Consider the following 23,611-nt stretch of genomic DNA (forward strand, 5'->3'; position numbering starts at 1 on the left):
CTATAAAAAGAGAATGGTAACTGAAAGTGAGGCTCTCTCAGTACAACTCTATCATAAACATGAGGAAATGTGTACTTGGATAAACTGCATCCACTGTGGGCTGAGAGATGGCAAGCCAAAGAACAGATTTGCAGTTAGGTTGTCATCGACGGAAAATTTTGTGGTACTTGCATTAATTCTTGGTGCAGTGAGCATCTGTACCATGCAGGGTGCAATGAGTATAACCCAGACTACTTAGGAAGTCCCTTATCTCTTTCGCCGTAGTGTTACTTGCTTGCAACAGCCGTTCGTCTTCCTCGTAGATTAGATAGGGGGCTTCGCCTTTTTTCCGGGACAATAACTTTTCGGCTCCCTTCATTACATGATACTCCCATCCCTGAACATCGATTTTAAGTAGAAGCACTGGCTCTGACTCCGGGATTACTTCATCCAGAAGGATGGACCTCACTTGGACTGCTATTTCTTCATTGGACTTGAATGCCAGCTTCGCACCGACGGCAGAAACGGCACTGTTGTCAAGCCGGCCAACCAACTGGAGAAAAACGCAAAGGTTTTCACATGAGAAGCAAAAAGGAATGATAATACAGTAAAAGAAGGAAGCAGTATATGAGAATGGATAAACAATAAATCCAAACGACAAAATGACGACAACAGATAATCTATAAGGCAAAACCATATCAATTATCTTTTTTTCTCTCAACCCAAATCCCCAAAGCTTACCATGTAACCTGCTCTCTCATTCGTCCATCAAAATTTACTAAGATTCGTAGAAAAGTGACTAGCAATTGTGAAATCATAATCAAATTATCACACCGGTTTATCTTCAAGCAATGAGCACAACGTCTGCATAATCGAAATTGAGGCTCTCAGTACCTAGGAACATCCAAGTTTGATCTTCTACTATCCTGAAACTATGACCCCCCCCCCTTTGTACCAAAAGAGAAGAATCCAAGTTTTAGTATCCCAAAATTCCATTCTAAATTGAATTCATGAGCAATTGTCATTGATGATCTCAACCCAAGAGAGTTTATCTGGCCCTCACCAGCTATTGGATATAATCGATAGTAAGCTAACCATTGACTTGAAACATAAGGTAAAAAAATAAGGCAAGTTCTATAGGTAAAGACCGGAACAGGATTCATTGAGAGCAGCTGAAGCACCTAACCTACAAAGGAAAGGGCAGTTGCACAAGGAACAAAATGGAACTGTTCTCCATCCCAAATATCACATGGAACAACCAGGAGGTTCCTCATTTTCATAGAGCAGTTTTTTCCAAATAGTTTGGTTGATTACAAGGTAATATATGTTAAGAATTTTTTATTAGCCAATGATAACTTTATACACACCCTGCAGCTACTTGAACCCGGATCCTCAATAGGTTCCATTTTCATAGAGCCTTAAGAACTCAAAATGCAGCAAATGAAAATTGTTTCCAAAGTATCAAACTTGCAAACAAGTTCAACAGTTTCACTAAGTTCCCATTTTTAACACCTCATAAGCCACCTCTATACTATCGTTCAGTTAACAAACATAAATATACATTATTTTGCTAAGCATAAATTAACACTAAATTATAAGCTCACTAATCTCAAAGCTTGGTGCATCAAATCGGCCTAAAGAAAGCCATGAATTAGAAGACTCGTACTTTATGGAAAGTAATATTTCCATTACGATCAGATGCGGCTGCTTCAAAAACAGTAATAAAATCCTCAATCCTATTAAACCAAATCCCATCACAGATCCTCTGCAAATTCTCCAGAACCGGCTCAAAAGCCAACACCCTGAACCCCATAACAGCTGCCGCGAAACTCGCCATCCCGACATTGGCCCCGACATCGACGAAAAACCCATCTTTGTTTTTCCCTTCCAGAAATTCCTGAACGGTGGCCGATATGTCAGGCTTGCGAAAGGGCTTACCTTTAAGAAGTCTCACGATGTTCTTATGAGGCTTGTCGGGGAGGGAACCTAAATCAGCTAGGGAGTAAATGAAAGGGTGTTTGAGATTTTCTACGTTGTTTGCAATGATGGGATGGGCTTGCGGTGAGTTACGGCAGTTAAAAGGAGGGATTGGGAAATTCTGGGCATATTTTTGGGCGCTATAAGAGGGAGTTGTGGGGATAAAGGTGGGGTTTTTAGGGGAAAGCAGAGAGAAACAGAGGTAGACGAAGAGGGTGAGAAGGAGGAGAGGAAGGAGGGTTTTGGGTGAGAGGAACTTCTGGGCTTTGCTGCTTTCTCTTTTCCATGCATTTGCCATGGGGATTTAGTAACTTTCTCTTCAATGCATTTTCCAGGAAAATTGTGGAGTTCGATAGATCGGATCTTTGGAACTGGGGAAAATCTAGCCTGGGCTTGTGAGCTTTTGGGTAAAGGTATTAACTCTTGTCTTGCTGCAGTAACATAGAAAAAAGGGTAAAATTACATTTAGTACTTATACTAGTAGTTTTGATCCATTTTAATACATTTTTTTAATTATTTTGGAGTAAATACAAGACAATATCTATTCAAATATAACTATCAACAATTGACATTGAACACTCAAATTCCTACATTTCTGGTACTCGAATTTGGGACCTCAAAGAATAACAACAATAGCTAAGGTTTATTTATTTTATTTTATTTTAGTATCCCACCATTAAAGTCTAGTATATAAACTACCAATTTTGATCCATTTTAGTACATAAACTTTTAATTTTTTCAAAACTTAACGTTAAATTTTGAACGAGAAAAACTAAAGTTTTTAACAGAGGGTACTAAAATGAAACACAAAGTAAATTTAAGGCATGATTTTGAAAAAATTGAAAGTGTAGGTACTAAAATAGACCAAAACATGTTTTAGGTACTAAACGTGTAATTTACCCTAGAAAAAAATTAGCCATGGAAATCGGAAAAAAAAAAGAGAATTTGGAAACGTTACTATGCTCTTCCTCTCTGGGGTTGCATTTTTCACATTCTACATTCCCTTGATTTCCATTTCTTTCATGATTCATCACACAAATTCAGGAGCAAATAAATGTAACTTCTTTGCTTCTGTTTTGTTTATCTTTGAAGCTTCCCAGAAATCATCAATCAAGCTCTTTAAACTCTTCTTTTTCTCTCTTGTAATGGCCAATCAACTCAACTTTAAAGTGCAGTTTCAGTTCATTACAAGGGACCATTTATGCAAATGGTGAGTTTTCATAACATCTTTAAATCTTCGAGATTAAATGCAAATGCTCTGACGTTGTTCTTTCTGAATCCATTTGCAGGCAACTTGTTTTGCCTTCATTGTTCTGAATCTTCTGAGATGTCTTGGATTTTGGTGCTGTCGGAGGTGGAACTGCTGATAGTTCTGAGGTAAATTCACTTCGTTTTAGTTCAGTTTTCACCCCAAATGAGAGTTCGAGTTCAACATGTTCATTTAATCATTTGTTTCAGGCATTTTCGAAGGCATGGAGTTTGGTATGTAGCAGGGAGGTTGAAGATGGTTAGTTCCAGAGAACCAAACGTTCTTGTTGCATCCACTCACTTTTAATGGTCCATGCAAAGCTAAAGAGATCAAGTTTCATGTATGGCCAAAATGAACATTTTCCCAGTTTTTTTCCCTGTAAAAGACGATGTGATTCTTACTGTAACTTATCAGATAATGGGGAGAATAATATCTCCGATTTCACCCCAGACATGGGAGGGATTCGATCGGGGACGATGGCTAATGTTTAACCGAGTTTCAGGGTTCGAAATCAAAGGTCGAAGCGAGATTGACGGACGAGGCTGGGGTTGGTGGAACCAATCATGCAGATATCATCCACACCTGGTAGTACCAGTTGTGTCATCTCCTGAAGCAAAGTTCGTTTTCTGATTCGCACCAACAGTAAGTAGATTTCTGGATTTTCATTACGCTTCTCAACACCAGTGAAGCAATAAGATGATTCCTGAAGTTCAGCTCCCGTGTTTGATGCATTCGCAGGCGATGATTTTCGAGTCCTACCAAACCAGCAGTCTCAGCCAGGTTCGAGAAGATACTAATTTTTTACCCATATTATTATTATTATTATTATTATTATTATTATTATCATTATTATTATTATTATTAAATATATATTAAATAAATCTATATAAATAAATAATTACAGACCAATTACAACTGGACCGGCCCAGTTACAAACAAACCAGAACCGATCCAGATTAAACCAGAAACCCTAAACATCTGGGGTTTCAGTTAGGGTTTCCTAACCCTAATTTCCTCAGCCGCCATCTTCAATTCCAGCCGTTGGATCTGGTTTGATCCAACGGTCCACAGTTTGCCAGAGGAAACCCTAGGGTATCTATACCCTAGGGACACGTCCCAGCGCCGCCGCTGCTGCTTCCAGAAGCCTTCACCGCCACACCAACGTTCCAGCCTCCACCACGTCTACCGAAGAGTCCAGAAGGCTGGCCGTAGCCGCACACGTCTCCCCCAAACGGTGAGTCACCACTGGGAGTCCGGTGACTCACCAAAGAGCATTCTTCGGACCGGTCTGAGACGAACACTGGTGATGGCTATAAAGCCATCACCCCATATGCAAGCAGAAAAACCAGAGACAGAGGGAGAGATACAAAGAAACAGAAAAGAAAGAAAAGAAAAAGAAAGAAGAGAAACTTACTGTCATCGGAGAACCCCAACCGCCACCGGATCTCGCCAGAACCTTCGAAACGCCGAAGGTATTTTTGTAGATTCGCTCCTATTAGGAGCTTTTTAAGGGAAAAGAACACCGGGACCGTCCTAAGGACGGTCCGATCTATCTATTAGGGTGAAAATAAATTTTTCCGGCCACCAAATGCGGTGGCCGGCGGTTGCATTCACGGCGGCACACGGTGGCCGACCGGTGATCGGCTTCCCTCCGATGAGGGAAGCTAGAGAGAAGGCAGAGAAATTTGTTCTCTCTCAGTTAGAGAGAGAACAGAAATGAAAAAATGAAGGCTGGCCCTTCGGGCCAGCCGGTTTTGGACCATATATAGTCCTTCCCGAACGACGTCGTTTTGGGAAGGACTATGCGCGTAATTATAGAATAGTTAAACCACGTCCGCAGTCATCCCAATTTGTAAACTTTACATTTTAGTCACTAAATCAAATTTATAATCCTTTTAATTTGGTTCTTTAATTTTAATTTTATTCATTTTAGTCCTTTATATTAAAATAATATATTTAGGATAAATAACAGATTTAAACCCTTAATTTTAATAAATAATATTTTAATCCTTAGTTTATATTTTTAATTTATTTTATTATAATATCCGAATTTTAGATAATTTTATTTTAGTCACTAAATAAATAAAATAAAGAAATAGCATGTTTAATCCCTAATACTTTGATTAATATTGAATTAAGTTTTTAATTTTACTATAATTTAGTCATTTAATTTATAAGTTTTCATTTATTTTATTGCTTTTAAAATATATTGTTTTAGTGGTATTTTTATTGTTTTAATTTTATTTGTTTATATTTTTAAATATTTTTATGTATTCATAAATATATATATAATAAATCTGGAATAAATTTTTTAATGTTTATTTTTAATATCAAAGAAAAGGACAGTCTTAATACAACTGGATGTCCTATTCTGATATTTTTTAAACAATATTATTTAAATTAATATTTATCAATATCAAAGAAAAGAGCTGTCTTAAGGCACCTAGAAGTTCTTTTATGATATTTTAAATAAATAAATATTTTTTTATATATAATTTTGAAATAATAGGATTATAAATTAAATATATTTTTGAATTTTTATAATTTTAATAATAGAGACAATTTATAATTAAAAAGTACCAATTTTGGGCGTTGTAGGGGTGCTAATCCTTCCCTAAACGTAACCGACCACGAATCCCTTTTTATTATTAAGAACGAATTTTTGGTTATAAAACGCAGATCAGTTCATTTTTTTTAATTGATGTTTTTTTAAAAAAAAACTCTTTTAAAAGAAAATTTTTTAGGTATTCGACCTACCTGATCCAAAAGGTCGATGGCGACTCACAAATTATTTTCAAAATTATTTATTCACATCAATTTCCCCGCCAAAAATAATATTTCGTGCCCGGACGAAAACCGGTTACGACAGCTTGGCGACTCTGCTGGGGATCGGTCAAACTTTTAAAAATCAATTATAAATTGTCTCTATTAATTAAAAATTAAAAGTTAATATATTTAATTTTTAATTCTTTCTTTTCAAAATTTTTATATTTGCTTATTATTTTGATAATATTTGTATGTTTTATTTTATTTGTAAGTATTTTATTTCATTATTTATTTTTCTGTCAAAGGTTTGAGCATTTCTCCTCACACACAACACTTGCATTGCATAACATAAAGCTCTATAATTGAGTTGTCCCTTTTAAGTGGGAGTGAAAGCGACGTCTTCGTGAGAATTTATTCTCCGTGTCAGACCTAGCAAGTAACTTCCGGGGTTCATATGCTCTATGTCTTCGTGAGAATTTATTCTCCGTGTCAGGCATAGAGAAATGTATCCCCTCGAATTGAACTCGATACACTTTAGTCTGTGATGGACTAGTATTGAGGGTTAGCAACCCAAGGGGGCACTAACAAAGACAATTCGGGTACCTTGATTCTTAGATTTGAAACCCTGCATATAAAGAACCTTAGAAACTCTTCCGATCAGAAGTCATGCCGAAATTTTGTCCAAAATAGGTGTACACACAGGAGAAATGAATTCTGACTTTCCTGTTAATTTATTGTTTAAATTACATGTTTATTTAAATTATTTAAATTCAGAAAAGCATGTTTAAATAAAGAATATTTATGTAAATGTTATTATTGAATTTTTTATTATGTAAACTAATTTATTTTCTTGTTGTGTGTTCTTTATTTTTCTGTTTGCATATCATCATACAGGATAAAAGACATTGATCCTTGTGTTAATTGTCTCATTGGAAAGCCTTCATCCATGGATAAAAAGGGTTCAAATCAAGTAATTCTAAACTCAGAAGTAAGACAGTGGGCTGAGAATTTACAAAGACAAGAAGGAGACAGTCTGCAGGATGATTATGTATCTGACTTGGCCAGTTATGCTTCAATTTCACTAAAAAGAAATGATATGCAAGATTTGCGAAGCATTTGGGAAAGTTGGGATTCAAACAAAAAATTGCAGTTTTATCAGACTTACGGAGACATCCCATATTTGCTCTATGTAGAAGTTGATGATGAATTATTCCGAGCCCTAATTCAATTCTGGAATCCAGGGTACAATTGCTTCACTCTCAATAAGGAAGACTTGGTCCCTACTATTGAAGAATACACAACTTTGCTACATATCGAAGGGGCTTTGGATAATCGAATCTATTCAAAGTCAATTAAAACTCAACCCTTTCGAGTTAAATTAGCAAAGATTGCTGGGGTACGAGAAGAATGGGTGGTATCCCGTACAAAACAAAAAGGCGAAAGTGAAGGCATTGCTTGGACCAACATTAAAGAACTTATTCAGAGTCATCCAGATATTAAAGTACGATTCGATTTATTTGCTCTGGGTATATATGGTATGGTCATCTTCCCAAAAGTATTGGGATATGTTGAAGCTGCAGTGGTAGATTTGTTTGAACAGCTACCGAAAAAGATTAATCCTGCTTCTGCAATCCTAGCAGAGACCTTCAGATCGTTAAATGCTTGTAGAAGGCTAGGAGGTGGACGATTCTCAGGATGTACCCAGTTGTTATATGTTTGGATCCGTAGTCATTTCTGGAGGACAGAAAAAGTTTCATACCGACGCTTTAATACGGATTACTCACCATTAAAAGAATTTCTAGAGCAGGAATGGCCGAAAGAAATTAAGAAAGATATGTGGATTAATGCCTTTCGAAATCTGCAAAGCAATGACATTGTTTGGCGAGCCCCGTGGCAAATACAAAGGGAATTCATTTACAAATGTGGAAATTACAACTGGATAATGTTGCTCGGATTATGGGGAGGAATTGGATATGCACCACTTCTGGTCATAAGACAGTATGAAGGTCGTCAATTTGTACCTGTTACTGCTGGATTACAGTCATCTGAGTTCGCATTCCACAACAAAAATTATAAAAGAAGTATCATGGAAGCCGTTACAGCTTGGAAAACAACTTTTTGTATCCGAGCTAAAGCAGCAAAAGAAATGTTAACTCCTGATTATGAAGAATGGAGATCTGTCAGAAAAAATGAAAATATTCCTCTACCAGATCAAAATGAGGATATCTCTATGGAAGATCGCATTAAGGTGGTCCCGTCAGAGATTGAAATCTTGAGAGCTGAGTTTGAAGCAGAAAGAAAAGGCTGGTCGAAAGAATTAGAGCAAATGAGACAAGATAAAGCTATGTTGGGGGTTGACATTGAATTTCATTCATCACAATGTGCAATGTTGAGAAAAGATAAAGAAAAAGGTGAGGATGAGTACAGAGCCTTACAGAAAAATTACCAGGAGTTATATAAATCCCGGAAAGCATCAGGATCAAGCCAAGCAACAATACAGATGAATAAAGAGTTGAACATCGAGAAAAGACGAGTTGAAGATTTGAAAGGAAAGAATAGCCGTCTACTCAAAAACCTTGAGAAAGGAAAACAAAAAATGGAAGATTTTGAGGTTGACAGAAGAGAGCGAATTATAAAACACAAGGCTGAGCATCGCGAGATCATGAATGAAATACAAAGAGAAAGAGATCGAGCCAAAGATTTAGAAGAAATGAAGAATGACATTTTGAATAAGTTTGAAGGTGAGAAAAATAGCATGTTCAAGGGATTTGAATCTGAAATGAACCAGTTGATTGCTGAACTTGAAGTCAGAGGCCAAAAGATGGAAGAATCCAATATTGAAAAGGAAAAATGGGAATTAGAAAGAAAAAATTTCAACACCAGACTTGAGGTAGAACAAGAAGTGGCTAGCAATTGGATGCGAAGATGCAGAAACAAAGATGTTCAAATCCAGAAGCTTAATCAAAGAACGCAAGAAGCACGAACAAAACTGGAAGAAGATCTGGATCAGTCTAGAAACAAAAACTCAGAGTTTAATGCTTACATTTTGCAACTTGAAGAATCATTGTTTCAAGAAAAGGTTCGTCTAGGACCTAATGATCTCAAAGAAAGTAATGAAGAAAATGCTTCATTGCGAAGACGCATTAGAGATCTTGAAAAAAATTCTGCACAATTGTCAAGTCAGGATCACTGAGTTAGAGCAGACTCTTGAAGGAACAAATGAACAATGGCAAAAGTCAACTGAGTTCTATGTCGAAAGAAGTGAAGAAAGAAGCAATATGGTGTTCGAGGCCATGGTACAAATGAGCGAAGTTGCTAGATATGTTGGGGAACTAGCTGTTGAAGCCAAAATAATTGAGCATCATGTTGATCCAGTTTCTAAGTGCGGAAAGAAGATGTCATGGTTAATGAAAGAAATTATAGAGCTTAATAGGAAAGCTACGCCTTATCTGTAGTTATGAACTATTATAAAGAAACTTTTGTATGCCGATGAAAGTTGTTCTATGACAGTTAACTTTTTGGGATCAATGTTTTTACATACATGCATTTTGCATACATTCATCATTCATTTCATAATTTTCGCTATGAATTATTATTTATTAAGTTAAAATTCATTAATTAAAATTTGAAAAAATAATATTAAAAGATTTTTCAATCGCAGTTACTCTGGCCAAAAGAGAAATACTACATCACTACGGTACTAGACAAGCTACTAAGAGAATTATGGAGGATAAAATACAGCGTATTGAGGAACAACATCATAAAGAACAAGAAGAAATGAGAATGAAGTTGGAAAAAATTGAAGCTAGTATTGCAAATTCACAAGACAGTATGATGAAGAAAATAGAGGATATGTTTAAAAGGCAGGCTATTATTGGAAAAATGCCTGAAAATCCTGTATCTTTTGATCAAGAATCTATGTATCCTCTAGGTTTTCCACCAGAACCAATTTATCATTCTGGTACTACACCTATACAAATCAATGCTCGTACATCTGCATTACAAGAAGTCAAACCACATGAAGATCAACAAGTGGATCCTGCATCTTCAAGCAAAAATCCGCTTATATCCGATGTGAAAATAGGGGATCTTAATACTGAGCATTTGATCCCAGATTTGAATGAGCTGAATGAGAAACAAAAAGTAAATGAAGAGCTGACCAGACAGATCAAGAGCTTAGAAGAACGAGTGAAATCTGTGGAAATAACTGAATCATTCTATGGGTTTGACGCTAGTGAGTTGAGTTTGGTTCCAGACCTAATCCTTCCCATCAAGTTCAAAGCTCCTGAATTTGATAAATATGATGGTACTACATGCCCTTCATCCCACATTACTATGTTTTGTCGAAGAATGGCAGGATATGTGAAGGACGAGAAATTGTTAATTCACTGCTTCCAGGATAGTTTGACAGGACCGGCTTTAAAATGGTATACTCAATTGACCAAAGCCAGCATTAGATCCTGGAAAGATTTGGCTAAAGCATTTTTAGAGCAGTATCGCCATGTAACAGACATGGTTCCTGATAGATGGACTCTCCAAAATTTGGAGAAAAAGAATAATGAAACATTCAGACAGTATGCCCAGAGATGGCGTGACACTGCGGCTCAAGTTCAACCACCTTTGTCAGAAAAAGAGGCCACAGTAATATTTGTTCATACATTGAAGGCTCCTTATTTAAATCATCTAATGGGAAATGCAACCAGAAATTTTGCAGATTTAGTCATTTCTGGAGAACTAATTGAAAATGTATTGAAAAGCGGCAAGATTGAATCGAATGATGGGTCTAGTTCCAAAAGACCTACATACCGGAAAAAGGAGAATGAAGTCAACAATGCAAATTCTTACAGCAAAGATTCATCGAAAAGTGTTACAATAACCCAGCCAAGGGTTAAGAAAGAGGAAACAAACACTAATCGAGCAGATTCTAGAGGATCTCGAAAAGAAAATGAAAGGTTGTCTTTTACACCATTAAAAGTATCATATGCGGAGATCTATGATTCGCTGTTAAAAGCAGATGTTATACGGCCTTATCCCTTGGTTCCCATGCAACCACCATTCCCTCCTTGGTATGATACAAAGGCACACTGTGTTTATCATGAAGGAATTACGGGTCATTCCATTGAAAACTGTTTAGCATTCAAAAGGGTGGTTCAAAATTTGATCAACACTGGGAAGTTGGAATTCAATACATCATCTGCATCAAATCATCCATTACCAAATCATGGAAATAAAAACGTGAATGCAATTCAGGAAGAGAACAGAAAGAAAGCAAAAACTGACATTTCTGAAATTAAATCGCCGTTTGTTTGGGTATTCCAACAACTCTCTTTAGCCGGTATAATTCCACAACAATTCAGGCCAAAGCAGAATGAAGGCAAGAATTATTGTGAATATCATCAGGAGCAAGGGCATAAAATTCAACTATGTCCTGAGTTTAGGGATTTGGTGCAAAAATTGATGAACAACAGAGAAATAGAATTCTTTGAAGAAGAACCAGAAAAAAAAGAAGATGATGTTTGCTCATCAGAGGATTCTAAACCAAGTCAAAGAATAAATGATCCTGTGATCATTAATGTGAAATCATCTACGGCGGTTCCTGCACCAATAAGGCCGAAAGTAGTTATCACCACTCCTCTACCATTTCCATATAAAGATACCCGCAGGGTACCTTGGAATTATACTACCAATGTTTCAATGGTAGGAGGATCTGTTTCTCTAGAAAAACCAAAAGAGAAAATACTGAGTTTGGGTACAACATCGACGTCTGAAGCAGTGAGCGAGGTCGGTTTCTTTACAAGAAGTGGGAGATGTTACTCTCCCGAAACATCCAATGCTTCAGAACAAGTGAAAGCCAAAGGAAAAGCCATGGCAATACCTCAGAAGGTATTTGATGATGAATCCTCTCCAACATACAATGAGCCTGTGACAGAAAAACAAGCTCAAGAATTTTTGAAATTTTTGAAACACAGTGAGTATAGTGTGGTTGAACAATTACACAAACAACAAGCGAGAATTTCTATTCTTGATCTCTTGATGAATTCAGAGGCACATAGAAATGCTTTGATGAAAATTCTCAATCAAACATTCATCCCTGAAGATATATCCCTCAATAAACTTGACAGAATTGTGGGACATATAGCCGCTGACAATTACATAACGTTCACAGATGATGAAATACCGGAAGGCGGAATGGGGTCAGTAAAAGCTTTGAACATCACGACACATTGTCATGGTCATGTGTTGCCAGGAGTATTGATTGACAATGGATCCGCTCTCAACTTGATGCCTCTAGTCACACTTCAAAGAATACCTCTGGATCAATCACACATGAAGAGTTATCAGAATATAGTGCGAGCATTTGATGGTACTAAAAAAGAAGTGCTTGGAAAAATGGATATACCGTTGTTAATCGACCCAGTCGTGTACAATATTGACTTTGTGGTGATGGACATCCATCCCATATATAATTGTTTATTAGGGAGGCCATGGATTCATTCAGCAGGAGCCGTTCCTTCTTCATTACATCAGAAATTGAAATTTGTTGTTGATGGACAACTAATATGTGTTAGTGCTGAAGAAGAAATCATTGCGTCTGTAACAAGCGATGTTCCATATATCGACACCAATGATGAGGCTCTTGAATGCTCTTTTCGAGCTCTTGAATTTGTAAATGCAACCTTTATTGCAGAAGGAAGCAAAATTCCATATCCCAGATTGTCTGATTGCACCAAGATGACGGTACAACAAACTTTAGGCATTGGAGCTAAAGCTGGGAGAGGTCTAGGAAAGAATCTTCAAGGGATTTCAGTTCCTATCAGTATAAAGATGAAAAAGACCGTTTTGGGCTAGGGTTTAAGCCCAATCTTCAGCAAAAGAACAAAGAGATGAAAAGAAGATGTGAAGACAGAAAGGCAAAATTGAAAGGGGGAGAAATCCTTTGGAAATACATGTCTTTCCCACAGTTGAAGACAACATTCAGATCAGGGGGAACAATTAATGTGGAACAGCAGCTTGTTGAAGCCTTTAAAGAAGAAAAGTTGACGAAAGATCAAGACATAGTTGAAGAAGCTATGAATGGATTATTTATCAACATGATCATGAATGACAACAAAACTGGCCAATACTTGGATAGGATTCGACCATGTCTTCCTGGAGAAACACTCACCAATTGGACCACTGAAGATCTTCCTATAGTTTTTAATATTAATGCAGAGTAATATTCAGAACTAATCTTTATGTTTAGCTCAAAAATATGAAAACTTTTTGTTATCTTGTAAAAGAAATTATGTTAAATATAAGAAATTTTCTTTAAAATTTTCATATGGCAATCATTCTTTACATTTTCTTACATTTTTACATTTATTTAGTTCATAAATTTACTATATTCTTTCGGAAATATGTCCGACTTAAATTTGCAGGTTTCACCATGTTAATAGCATGTTTATTCCTAAATTTAATCCAGTGATAAATTTAGAGCAGCCCATATGTCTGGAAGAAATCAATGGGTGTGAGGATGAACTGGAATGTGATGTTCCTACTGAACTATTAAGATTGGTAGAAAAAGAAGACAAACAAATTCTACCCCACAAAGAAGAGGTTGAGATTGTGAATTTGGGAACAGATGAAGAAATGAAAGAGGTGAAAATTGGTACTACTCTGACAATCCAGATAAAACAAGAATTGATAAATCTCCTTCAAGAGTTCAAAGATATCTTTGCCTGGTCTTATCAAGATATGCCTGGTTTGAGCACAGATATAGTGATACACAAGCTTCCAATCAACCCAGAATATAAACCGGTCCAACAAAAGCTCAGACGAATGAGGCCAGAAATGTTGTTGCAAATCAAAGAAGAAGTGATGAAACAGATCAATGCAGGTTTCCTACAGGCAGCTAAATACCCAGAATGGGTAGCCAACATTGTTCCCGTACCAAAGAAAAATGGGAAAGTTCGAATGTGTGTGGATTACAGAGATCTCAACAAAGCTAGTCCGAAAGATAGCTTTCCCTTACCCCACATAGACACATTGGTGGACAATACTGCAGGGCATGCATGGTTTTCATTTATGGATGGCTTTTCAGGATATAATCAGATAAAAATGAATCCTGAAGACATGGAAAAAACAACATTTATAACCATGTGGGGCACATTCTGTTATAAAGTGATGCCATTTGGATTGAAAAATGCAGGGGCAACGTATCAAAGAGCCATGGTAACTTTGTTTCATGACATGATGCATAAAGAGATTGAAGTATATGTAGATGACATGATTGCCAAATCTCGAACTGAAGAAGAACATATTCAAAATCTGAGAAAGCTTTTCCAGAGATTGAGGAAATATCAATTAAAGCTCAACCCCGCAAAATGCACTTTTGGGGTAACTTCCGGGAAGCTTTTGGGATTTGTGGTCAGCAAAAAAGGAATCGAGATTGATCCAGATAAAGTCAAAGCAATTCAAGATCTTCCACCACCCAATACAAAAAAAGAAGTTCGAGGCTTTTTGGGAAGATTAAATTATATATCTCGGTTCATTTCTCAATTAACTGACAAATGTGATCCAATGTTCAAATTACTTCGAAAGAACAACCCTGAAGTCTGGAATGAAGAATGTCAAGAAGCTTTGGATATTATTAAGAAATACTTATCCAATGCTCCAATTTTAGTATCACCAATGCCTGATAGACCATTAATTCTCTACTTGACGGTCTTCGAAAATTCGATGGGATGTGTACTAGGACAACATGATGAATCTGGAAGAAAAGAAAAAGCTATTTATTATCTGAGCAAGAAATTTACTGATTGTGAAATTCGATATCCACCAATACAAAAATTATGTTGTGCCTTGGTGTGGACTACTCGAAGACTCAGACAATATATGTTATACCATACTACTTGGTTGATATCAAAACTTGATCCTTTGAAATTCTTAATGGAATCACCAGCTTTGACAGGCAGAATGGCTAGATGACAGATGTTATTATCTGAGTTTGATATTATATATGTCAACCAAAAAGCGATAAAAGGAAGTGTCATAGCTGATTTTCTGGCCAGTCGTGTATCAAATGATTATCAGCCTTTGAACTTCAATTTTCCCGATGAAGATTTGTTGTGCATATCCATGAATGAAGAAGTCAGAACAAATGATGAATTTGCAACTTGGAAGCTTTATTTTGACGGAGCATCTAATGCTTTGGGACGAGGAATCGGGGCAGTGTTGATTTCTCCAGAAAATGTTTATTATCCCTTTACAAGTAGACTGGAGTTCTTTTGCACCAATAACATGGCGGAATATGAAGCTTGTGTCATGGGATTGAAAGCAGCTATAGAATGAAAAATCAAATTTCTCAAGATATATGGAGATTCATCTTTGGTGGTGTATCAATTGCGAGGAGAATGGGAAACAAAAGATCCCAAATTGTTGGAATACAGAAATTTTACCCTTGAATTAGTGAAGGAATTTGAGAAAGTTACCTTCAATTATCTCCCTCGAGAAGAAAATCAAATGGCAGATGCTTTGGCTACATTAGCTGCTATGTTTCAAGCAACTAAGAAGGTTGATATGATGCCAATCAAAATGCAAGTATATGAAATTCCTGCACATTGTTATAGTGTGGAAGAAGAGGTAGATGGTAAACCATGGTATCATGATATTCTGCAATATATCAAAAATCAAAGTTATCCACCAAATGCATCGGAAATTGATAAAAGAACTTTGAGAAGAATGGCTGCTGGATATTTTCTTGATGGAGAGATTATGTATAGAAGAAGCAATGATCAAATGCTATTGAGATGTTTAAATACCAGCGAAGCTCGAAACGTCATTGAAGAAGTACACAGTGGAATATGTGGAACACATGCAAATGGTCTTTCCATGGCCAGAAAAATAATGAGATATGGATACTATTGGGCTACTATGTACACAGATTGCATTGATTATGCAAGGAAATGTCATAAATGCCAGATATATGCAGACAAGATTCATGTACCCCCATCTCCTTTACATGTAATGACAGCACCCTGGCCATTTTCTATGTGGGGAATAGATGTCATTGGAGCAATCACACCAAAAGCATCGAATGGACATTGTTTCATCCTTGTGGCAATTGATTATTTTACCAAATGGGTTGAAGCTGCTTCATATACCAATATTAAGAGGTCCACAGTCTGCAAATTCATAAAGAAAGAAATAGTTTGCCGGTATGGCCTACCAGAAAGGATCATTACAGATAATGCTCTGAACCTGAACAACAAAATGATGACTGAACTTTGTGCACAGTTTAAGATCAAACATGCAAACTCAGTGGCATATCGTCCAAAGATGAATGGGGCAGTTGAAGCAGCAAATAAGAATATCAAGAGAATCATTACAAAGACCACTGAAACTTACAAAGATTGGCACGAGAAGTTACCTTTTGCTTTATATGCATACCGAACTACTGTTCGAACATCTACTGGGGCAACACCGTTTTCTTTAGTCTATGGGATGGAAGCAGTATTACCAATTGAAGTTGAGATTCCATCGCTTCGAATATTGAGAGAAATAAAATTGGATGAATCTGAATGGATCCAAGCTAGATTTGATCAATTGAACCTTATTGAGGAGAAAAGATTGAAAGCTATTTGCCATGGACAGATGTATCAAAAACGGATGATGAAGTCTTATGACAAAAAAGTACATCCAAGAGAATTCCAAGAGGGTGATCTAGTACTAAAAAAGATTTTGCCTATACATAAAGATTTCCGTGGGAAATGGATGCCTAATTGGGAAGGGCCATACGTGGTGAAAAAGGCCTTTTCCGGAGGAGCATTGATCTTGGCAGAAATGGATGGAAAAATTCTGAGAAATCCAATAAACTCAGATTCTGTCAAGAAATATTATGCTTGAAGAAAAGAAAGAAAAAGAAAAAAAAAGAAAAAAAAGAAAAAAAAGAAAAAAAGAGAAAAAGAAGAAAAAAAAGGGGGTCAAGGTGAAAACCCGCAAAGGGCATCTTGTAACCAAAGGAAGGATTTGAGTTGAAAACCTGAAAAGGCGGCTCAAATGCAGGTTGATATTAGGCATCTGGCAATTGAACCCTCTTAAGATTTTGACAGTTTGGAAGAAACTTCACATCTACAAGCATTTCGACAACGTTTGAGATCTTCCAGACAAAAGCTTACATCATTACTCTAAATTGTATCAACTTGATTAATTTAGAAATACTTATGCTTATAATTTGTTGAGACATTTGAATTTTTATTATTCTTATGCTTGCCAAAATTTTGAATACAATTCTATTTATTTCAAGTTCAATTTATTTGAGAGTCAATTTATTTTTGGAAATTCAATTTAGTCTTTTCTATTGAATTAACATAATTTTGAAATAGTTTAAAGATTTCTGAATATCACTTTATGTTAATACTTTTAAATACATGGAATACAAAGTAGGCAAATCATCACTAGCTTAAAGCCATGAACATCAAGATTGTTACACGGGATGTTACCGACAACAAGGTCGAATCCGCCAAATTTACTCATCAATTGTTCCAACCGATCACCATTCAGTTCTTGCACATCTATTTTCAAAGATATACTAAGACAGTAGAAGGCGATCGTTGCAGCACTGATTATAGCAAAAAGAAACAAGATATTGATATCACTAGGAGACATGTCTCTAAACAGATCCTTGTGTATAGTTTTTAAGGAAACCTAGAAGCATTTCCACCTCATTAGGTTCAAGTGGAGCAACTTTATTCCTTCCAACCCATACTAGATTCCATTCTCAGCACTCATCAAGAACATACTTCTGGACACTTGAAGGTGGCTCATTGTCATAAGCTTCAAGAGCATTACAGATCCTTTCTGTCAATTTGGCACTTCCTGTACATGTTTATAAACAGTTTAACTTTATTCTTGGATCCCATGAAAGCCATCATTTCTTTGTCAATGGAAAAGCATCAGCACATGGAGGAAGCAGAATAAGAGAAACTCTGTTTTTAATTGGCAGAATTATATAGCCCTTTTCAGTGTAATAGCATGGAAATGCTTCGAATCTACAAATTCTGGCTCTACATCAAATAAGCATTATGATATCCTAGTCCAAACAATTAAATGAAAGATAAATTTGCCAATAGCATCTTCTGGAAGTGTTCTTTGAGTTATCTGATCTGGTTTGGCAGAACCAATCATTGAGTTTGGAAGATGAATGTGTTCATAGCATCTTCTGGAAGTGTTCTTTGAGTTATCTGATCTGGTTGGACAGAACAATCATTGAGTTTGGAAGATGAATGTGTTCATAGCATCTTCTGGAAGTGTTCTTTGAGTTATCTGATCTAGTTGGACAGAACAATCATTGAGTTTGGAAGATGAATGTGTTCATAGCATCTTCTGGAAGTGTTCTTTGAGTTATCTGATCTGGTTGGACAGAACAATCATTGAGTTTGGAAGATGAATGTGTTCATAGCATCTTCTGGAAGTGTTCTTTGAGTTATCTGATCTGGTTTGGCAGAACCAATCAGTGAATTTAGAAGATGAATTTGCCAATAGCATCTTCTGGAAGTGTTCTTTGAGTTATCTGATCTGGTTTGGCAGAACCAATCAGTGAATTTAGAAGATGAATTTGCCAATAGCATCTTCTGGAAGTGTTCTTTGAGTTATCTGATCTGGTTTGGCAGAACCAATCATTGAATTCAGAACATGAATGTGTTCATAGCATCTTCTGGAAGTGTTCTTTGAGTTATCTGATCTGATTCAGTAGGAACCCCAGAACCGATCGTTGGAATTGAAAGATGAACTGCATGATCATCTTCATTAAGAATCTTATTTTCAAGTTTCTTCTGCTTTTTCCTTTTCAAAAATCATAGCCCAAGTTTTGCCTTTGCTTGTAATTGGGATCATTGCATAATGACTTCCTATCTTTTACTAAAAGAAGTACATCAGCAGCCTTAGTCATACTATTGAGTTTATTCTCCTCATCAGAATCAGAATTCAAGATTTCTCGGTATTAAAAGAACTACCGATATCTGTGAAATCATCTTGAAAGGTCACTTCATAATCAGATGAGTTGTTATCAGAATCAACATGTTGCCTGAATGCAAGCTTTTCAAGAGTTTATACTATTGAGTTTTATTCTCAAGAGGTTTTGTGACATTATATCTACATCTACATTTGTCAAAGATGATAGATTCTTTGATTTGAAGAAGACAGATATATTGGGTTTTTACAATTGAAGAAATACTCAATTCACCAGTCTAAAATCAAACAACTTAATATTCATGCATCATATTTAGGCATTTGCAAAAATAGATGCATTTTCATTCATTTTTATTCTTGTTGAATTTCTAACAGGAATTTCAAAGATTTTAGCAAAGATTCAAATCTATCATTTGAAAGATCAGCTTTTCCAGAGAAAGTTCATAATGAGAAGAACTCATCTGAAGAAGGAAGAAGAAGTTCATAATGAGAAGAATTTGTTCAACCTTTTACCTGAATTCATCAAATTGATGGATTATCTTTTCCAGAGAAAGTTCATAATGAGAAGAACTCATCTGAAGAAGGAAGAAGAAGTTCATAATGAGAAGAATTTGTTCAACCTTTTACCTGAATCCATCAAATTGATGGATTATCTTTTCCAGAGAAGTTCATAATGAGAAGAACTCATCTGAAGAAGGAAGAAGAAGTTCATAATGAGAAGAACTTGTTCAACCTTTTACCTGAATCCATCATTTGATGGATCAGCTTTTCCAGAGAAAGTTCATAAATGAGAAGAACTCATCTGAAGAAGGAAGAAGAAGTTCATAATGAGAAGAATTTGTTCAACCTTTTTTCTGAATTCATCAAATTGATGGATTATCTTTTCCAGAGAAAGTTCATAATGAGAAGAACTCATCTGAAGAAGGAAGAAGAAGTTCATAATGAGAAGAATTTGTTCAACCTTTTTTTCTGAATTCATCAAATTGATGGATTATCTTTTCCAGAGAAGGTTCATAATGAGAAGAACTCATCTGAAGAAGGAAGAAGAAGTTCATAATGAGAAGAACTTGTTCAATCTTTTGCTTGAATTCATCATTGGATGGATCAACATTGCCAGGTAGAGTTCATAATGAGAAGAACTCGTCATCTGAAGAAGGAAGAAGAAGTTCATAATGAGAAGAACTTGTTCAATCTTTTGCTTGAATTCATCATTTGATGGATCATCATCCCCAGCAGAAAGTTCATAATGAGAAGAACTCATCTGAAGAAAGAGAAGAATTTATTCAATATCTCCATTATAATCAAGTGAAGCCAAATGGATAAAAAATTTTATTATCTTTTCATCTTTGCCCTATTCTTGTTAACACAAGAATGAGCAAAGAGGGGCAGCTGAAGATACTAATTTTTTACCCATATTATTATTATTATTATTATTATTATTATTATTATTATTATTATTATTATTATTATTAAATATATATTAAATAAATCTATATAAATAAATAATTACAGACCAATTACAACTGGACCGACCCAGTTACAAACAAACCAGAACCGGTCCAGATTAAACCAGAAACCCTAAACATCTGGGGTTCCAGTTAGGGTTTCCTAACCCTAATTTCCTCAGCCGCCATCTTCAATTCCAGCCGTTGGATCTGGTTTGATCCAACGGTCCACAGTTTGCCAGAGGAAACCCTAGGGTATCTATACCCTAGGGACACGTCCCAGCGCCGCCGTTGCTGCTTCCAGAAGCCTTCACCGCCACACCAACGTTCCAGCCTCCACCACGTCTACCGAAGAGTCCAGAAGGCTGGCCGTAGCCGCACACGTCTCCCCCAAACGGTGAGTCACCACTGGGAGTCCGGTGACTCACCAAAGAGCATTCTTCGGACCGGTCTGAGATGAACACCGGTGATGGCTATAAAGCCATCACCCCATCTGCAAGCAGAAAAACCAGAGACAGAGGGAGAGATACAAAGAAACAGAAAAGAAAGAAAAGAAAAAGAAAGAAGAGAAACTTACTGTCATCGGAGAACCCCAACCGCCACCGGATCTCGCCAGAACCTTCGAAACGCCGAAGGTATTTTTGTAGATTCGCTCCTATTAGGAGCTTTTTAAGGGAAAAGAACACCGGGACCGTCCTTAGGACGGTCCGATCTATCTATTAGGGTGAAAATAAATTTTTCCGGCCACCAAATGCGGTGGCCGGCGGTTGCATTCACGGCGGCACACGGTGGCCGACCGGTGACCGGCTTCCCTCCGATGAGGGAAGCTAGAGAGAAGGCAGAGAAATTTGTTCTCTCTCAGTTAGAGAGAGAACAGAAATGAAAAAATGAAGGCTGGCCCTTCGGGCCAGCCGGTTTTGGACCATATATAGTCCTTCCCGAACGACGTCGTTTTGGGAAGGACTATGCGCGTAATTATAGAATAGTTAAACCACGTCCGCAGTCATCCCAATTTGTAAACTTTACATTTTAGTCACTAAATCAAATTTATAATCCTTTTAATTTGGTTCTTTAATTTTAATTTTATTCATTTTAGTCCTTTATATTAAAATAATATATTTAGGATAAATAACAGATTTAAACCCTTAATTTTAATAAATAATATTTTAATCCTTAGTTTATATTTTTAATTTATTTTATTATAATATCCGAATTTTAGATAATTTTATTTTAGTCACTAAATAAATAAAATAAAGAAATAGCATGTTTAATCCCTAATACTTTGATTAATATTGAATTAAGTTTTTAATTTTACTATAATTTAGTCATTTAATTTATAAGTTTTCATTTATTTTATTGCTTTTAAAATATTGTTTTAGTGGTATTTTTATTGTTTTAATTTTATTTGTTTATATTTTTAAATATTTTTATGTATTCATAAATATATATATAATAAATCTGGAATAAATTTTTTAATGTTTATTTTTAATATCAAAGAAAAGGACAGTCTTAATACAACTGGATGTCCTATTCTGATATTTTTTAAACAATATTATTTAAATTAATATTTATCAATATCAAAGAAAAGAGCTGTCTTAAGGCACCTAGAAGTTCTTTTCTGATATTTTAAATAAATAAATATTTTTTTATATATAATTTTGAAATAATAGGATTATAAATTAAATATATTTTTGAATTTTTATAATTTTAATAATAGAGACAATTTATAATTAAAAAGTACCAATTTTGGGCGTTGTAGGGGTGCTAATCCTTCCCTAAACGTAACCGACCACGAATCCCTTTTTATTATTAAGAACGAATTTTTGGTTATAAAACGCAGATCAGTTCATTTTTTTTAATTGATGTTTTTTTTAAAAAAAACTCTTTTAAAAGAAAAATTTTTAGGTATTCGACCTACCTGATCCAAAAGGTCGATGGCGACTCACAAATTATTTTCAAAATTATTTATTCACATCAATTTCCCCGCCAAAAATAATATTTCGTGCCCGGACGAAAACCGATTACGACAAATAGTTCTCAAACGCATGTCCTGAAAAGAGGAACCAACGATTTTATCATCGACAACGTGGTGATAACAGCTCCGGACACCAGCCCCAACACCGATAGAATTCATATCAGTTCAGCTAGCAATATATTCATCAGAAACAGTATAATTGGAACGTATAACAATCTTTTCATGCCAATACATGAGTTGTTTTACATAGTTCTTAAAAAGTTCATATCCGATGAAAAATCAAATCACTTTCCTCAACAGGGGACGATTGTGTCTCGGAGATCACACTACTAATATCCATATCTCTCATGTAAAGTGTGAACCTGGCCATGGAATAAGGTGAAGCTTTTATATTATGAGATTTGAGCATTTAATCCCTTGGAACATGGTGATTGTTCTAGGATTTTTCAACTTTCTACTCACGTGGCTGCACATCTACTGTCGAGCAACGTAGTTTTCAAAGCACTTGTGACTCTACTGATATGTTTTTCTCTATTTTTTCTCTGTTAAAAAAAACAGCATTGGAAGCTTAGGAAGAGCAGGAAACTTCGTGCAAGTGCGGAACATTCGCGTAAACACGGTATCCTTCAAAGGAACTACGAATGGAGCTCGAATCAAGACATGGCAGGTAACTAAACACAACTCTCAAGTATGTCTGTATTGCTATCTTGTAATATTGACTGCAAGTTCTTGCAAGGTTGGGAAAGGTTATGTTCGAGGAGTTACATTCGAGAATCTATCCTTCGAGTCGGTGAAAAACCCGATAATCAGAGATCAAAACTACTGCAATGTTAGGGGTGCTTGCCGGGAACTGGTAATTCGAACGAGCCCTCGGGTCATTTTCGAACAAATTCAGAGATGAAAACTTACCAAAAGAGAACCGATTTTATGTTAGGAAACTGGTGTTAAGATAAGGGACGTGGTTTACAAGAATCTACGGGGAACATCAAGTACTGAAGTCATTACACTGAACTGCAGCCGGTCGGTTTCGTGCACCGGACTGTTACTGCAATCTGTGTTGCTTAAGTCTGCACTAACCGGGAAGAATGTTCTTGTTGCATTAATGCTCATGGTGCAACCATCGGAGTCGTTCAACTGGCTCCTTGCTTCCAAGATTTTGACCATTGAAGGGCCAGTTTTAAGGGTTTTTTCCCCGTTGTTTTATCATGTAATCCATCAACGATAGCAATTGATTTTGAAACTTGGGAAGAACTTCAAATAAACTCGAGAAAA

At 36.1% G+C, this 23,611-nt stretch overlaps 1 protein-coding gene and 1 pseudogene across 1 annotated transcript; one reads left to right on the forward strand and one right to left on the reverse strand.

Annotated features, from left to right (window-relative positions):
* Positions 1-11: 11 nt before the first annotated feature.
* Positions 12-2,368, reverse strand: LOC120201574. The gene is made up of 2 exons (XM_039202162.1): positions 1,646-2,368; positions 12-532 (listed from the first exon to the last, which is right to left on the reverse strand). Exons 1-2 carry the CDS (start codon positions 2,252-2,254, stop codon positions 173-175), a joined length of 969 nt encoding a protein of 322 aa, XP_039058093.1. The 5' UTR covers positions 2,255-2,368; the 3' UTR covers positions 12-172.
* LOC120184148 lies at positions 2,279-23,506 on the forward strand (annotated as a pseudogene).
* Positions 23,507-23,611: the final 105 nt, after the last annotated feature.

The sequence above is a fragment of the Hibiscus syriacus genome, unplaced genomic scaffold (genome assembly GCF_006381635.1).
Source record: "Hibiscus syriacus cultivar Baekdansim isolate YM2019G1 unplaced genomic scaffold, ASM638163v2 tig00000340_pilon, whole genome shotgun sequence".
NCBI lineage: Eukaryota > Viridiplantae > Streptophyta > Magnoliopsida > Malvales > Malvaceae > Hibiscus > Hibiscus syriacus.

What these genes read in the sequence shown, in the direction of transcription:
- LOC120201574 (XM_039202162.1), bottom strand. Translation starts at nt 2,254, where the DNA reads ATGGCAAATGCATGGAAAAGAGAAAGCAGCAAAGCCCAGAAGTTCCTC. An exon ending in GAAATATTACTTTCCATAAA is followed by an intron (nt 533 to 1,645) that starts GTACGAGTCTTC and finishes GTTTTTCTCCAG; the next exon opens with TTGGTTGGCCGGCTTGACAA.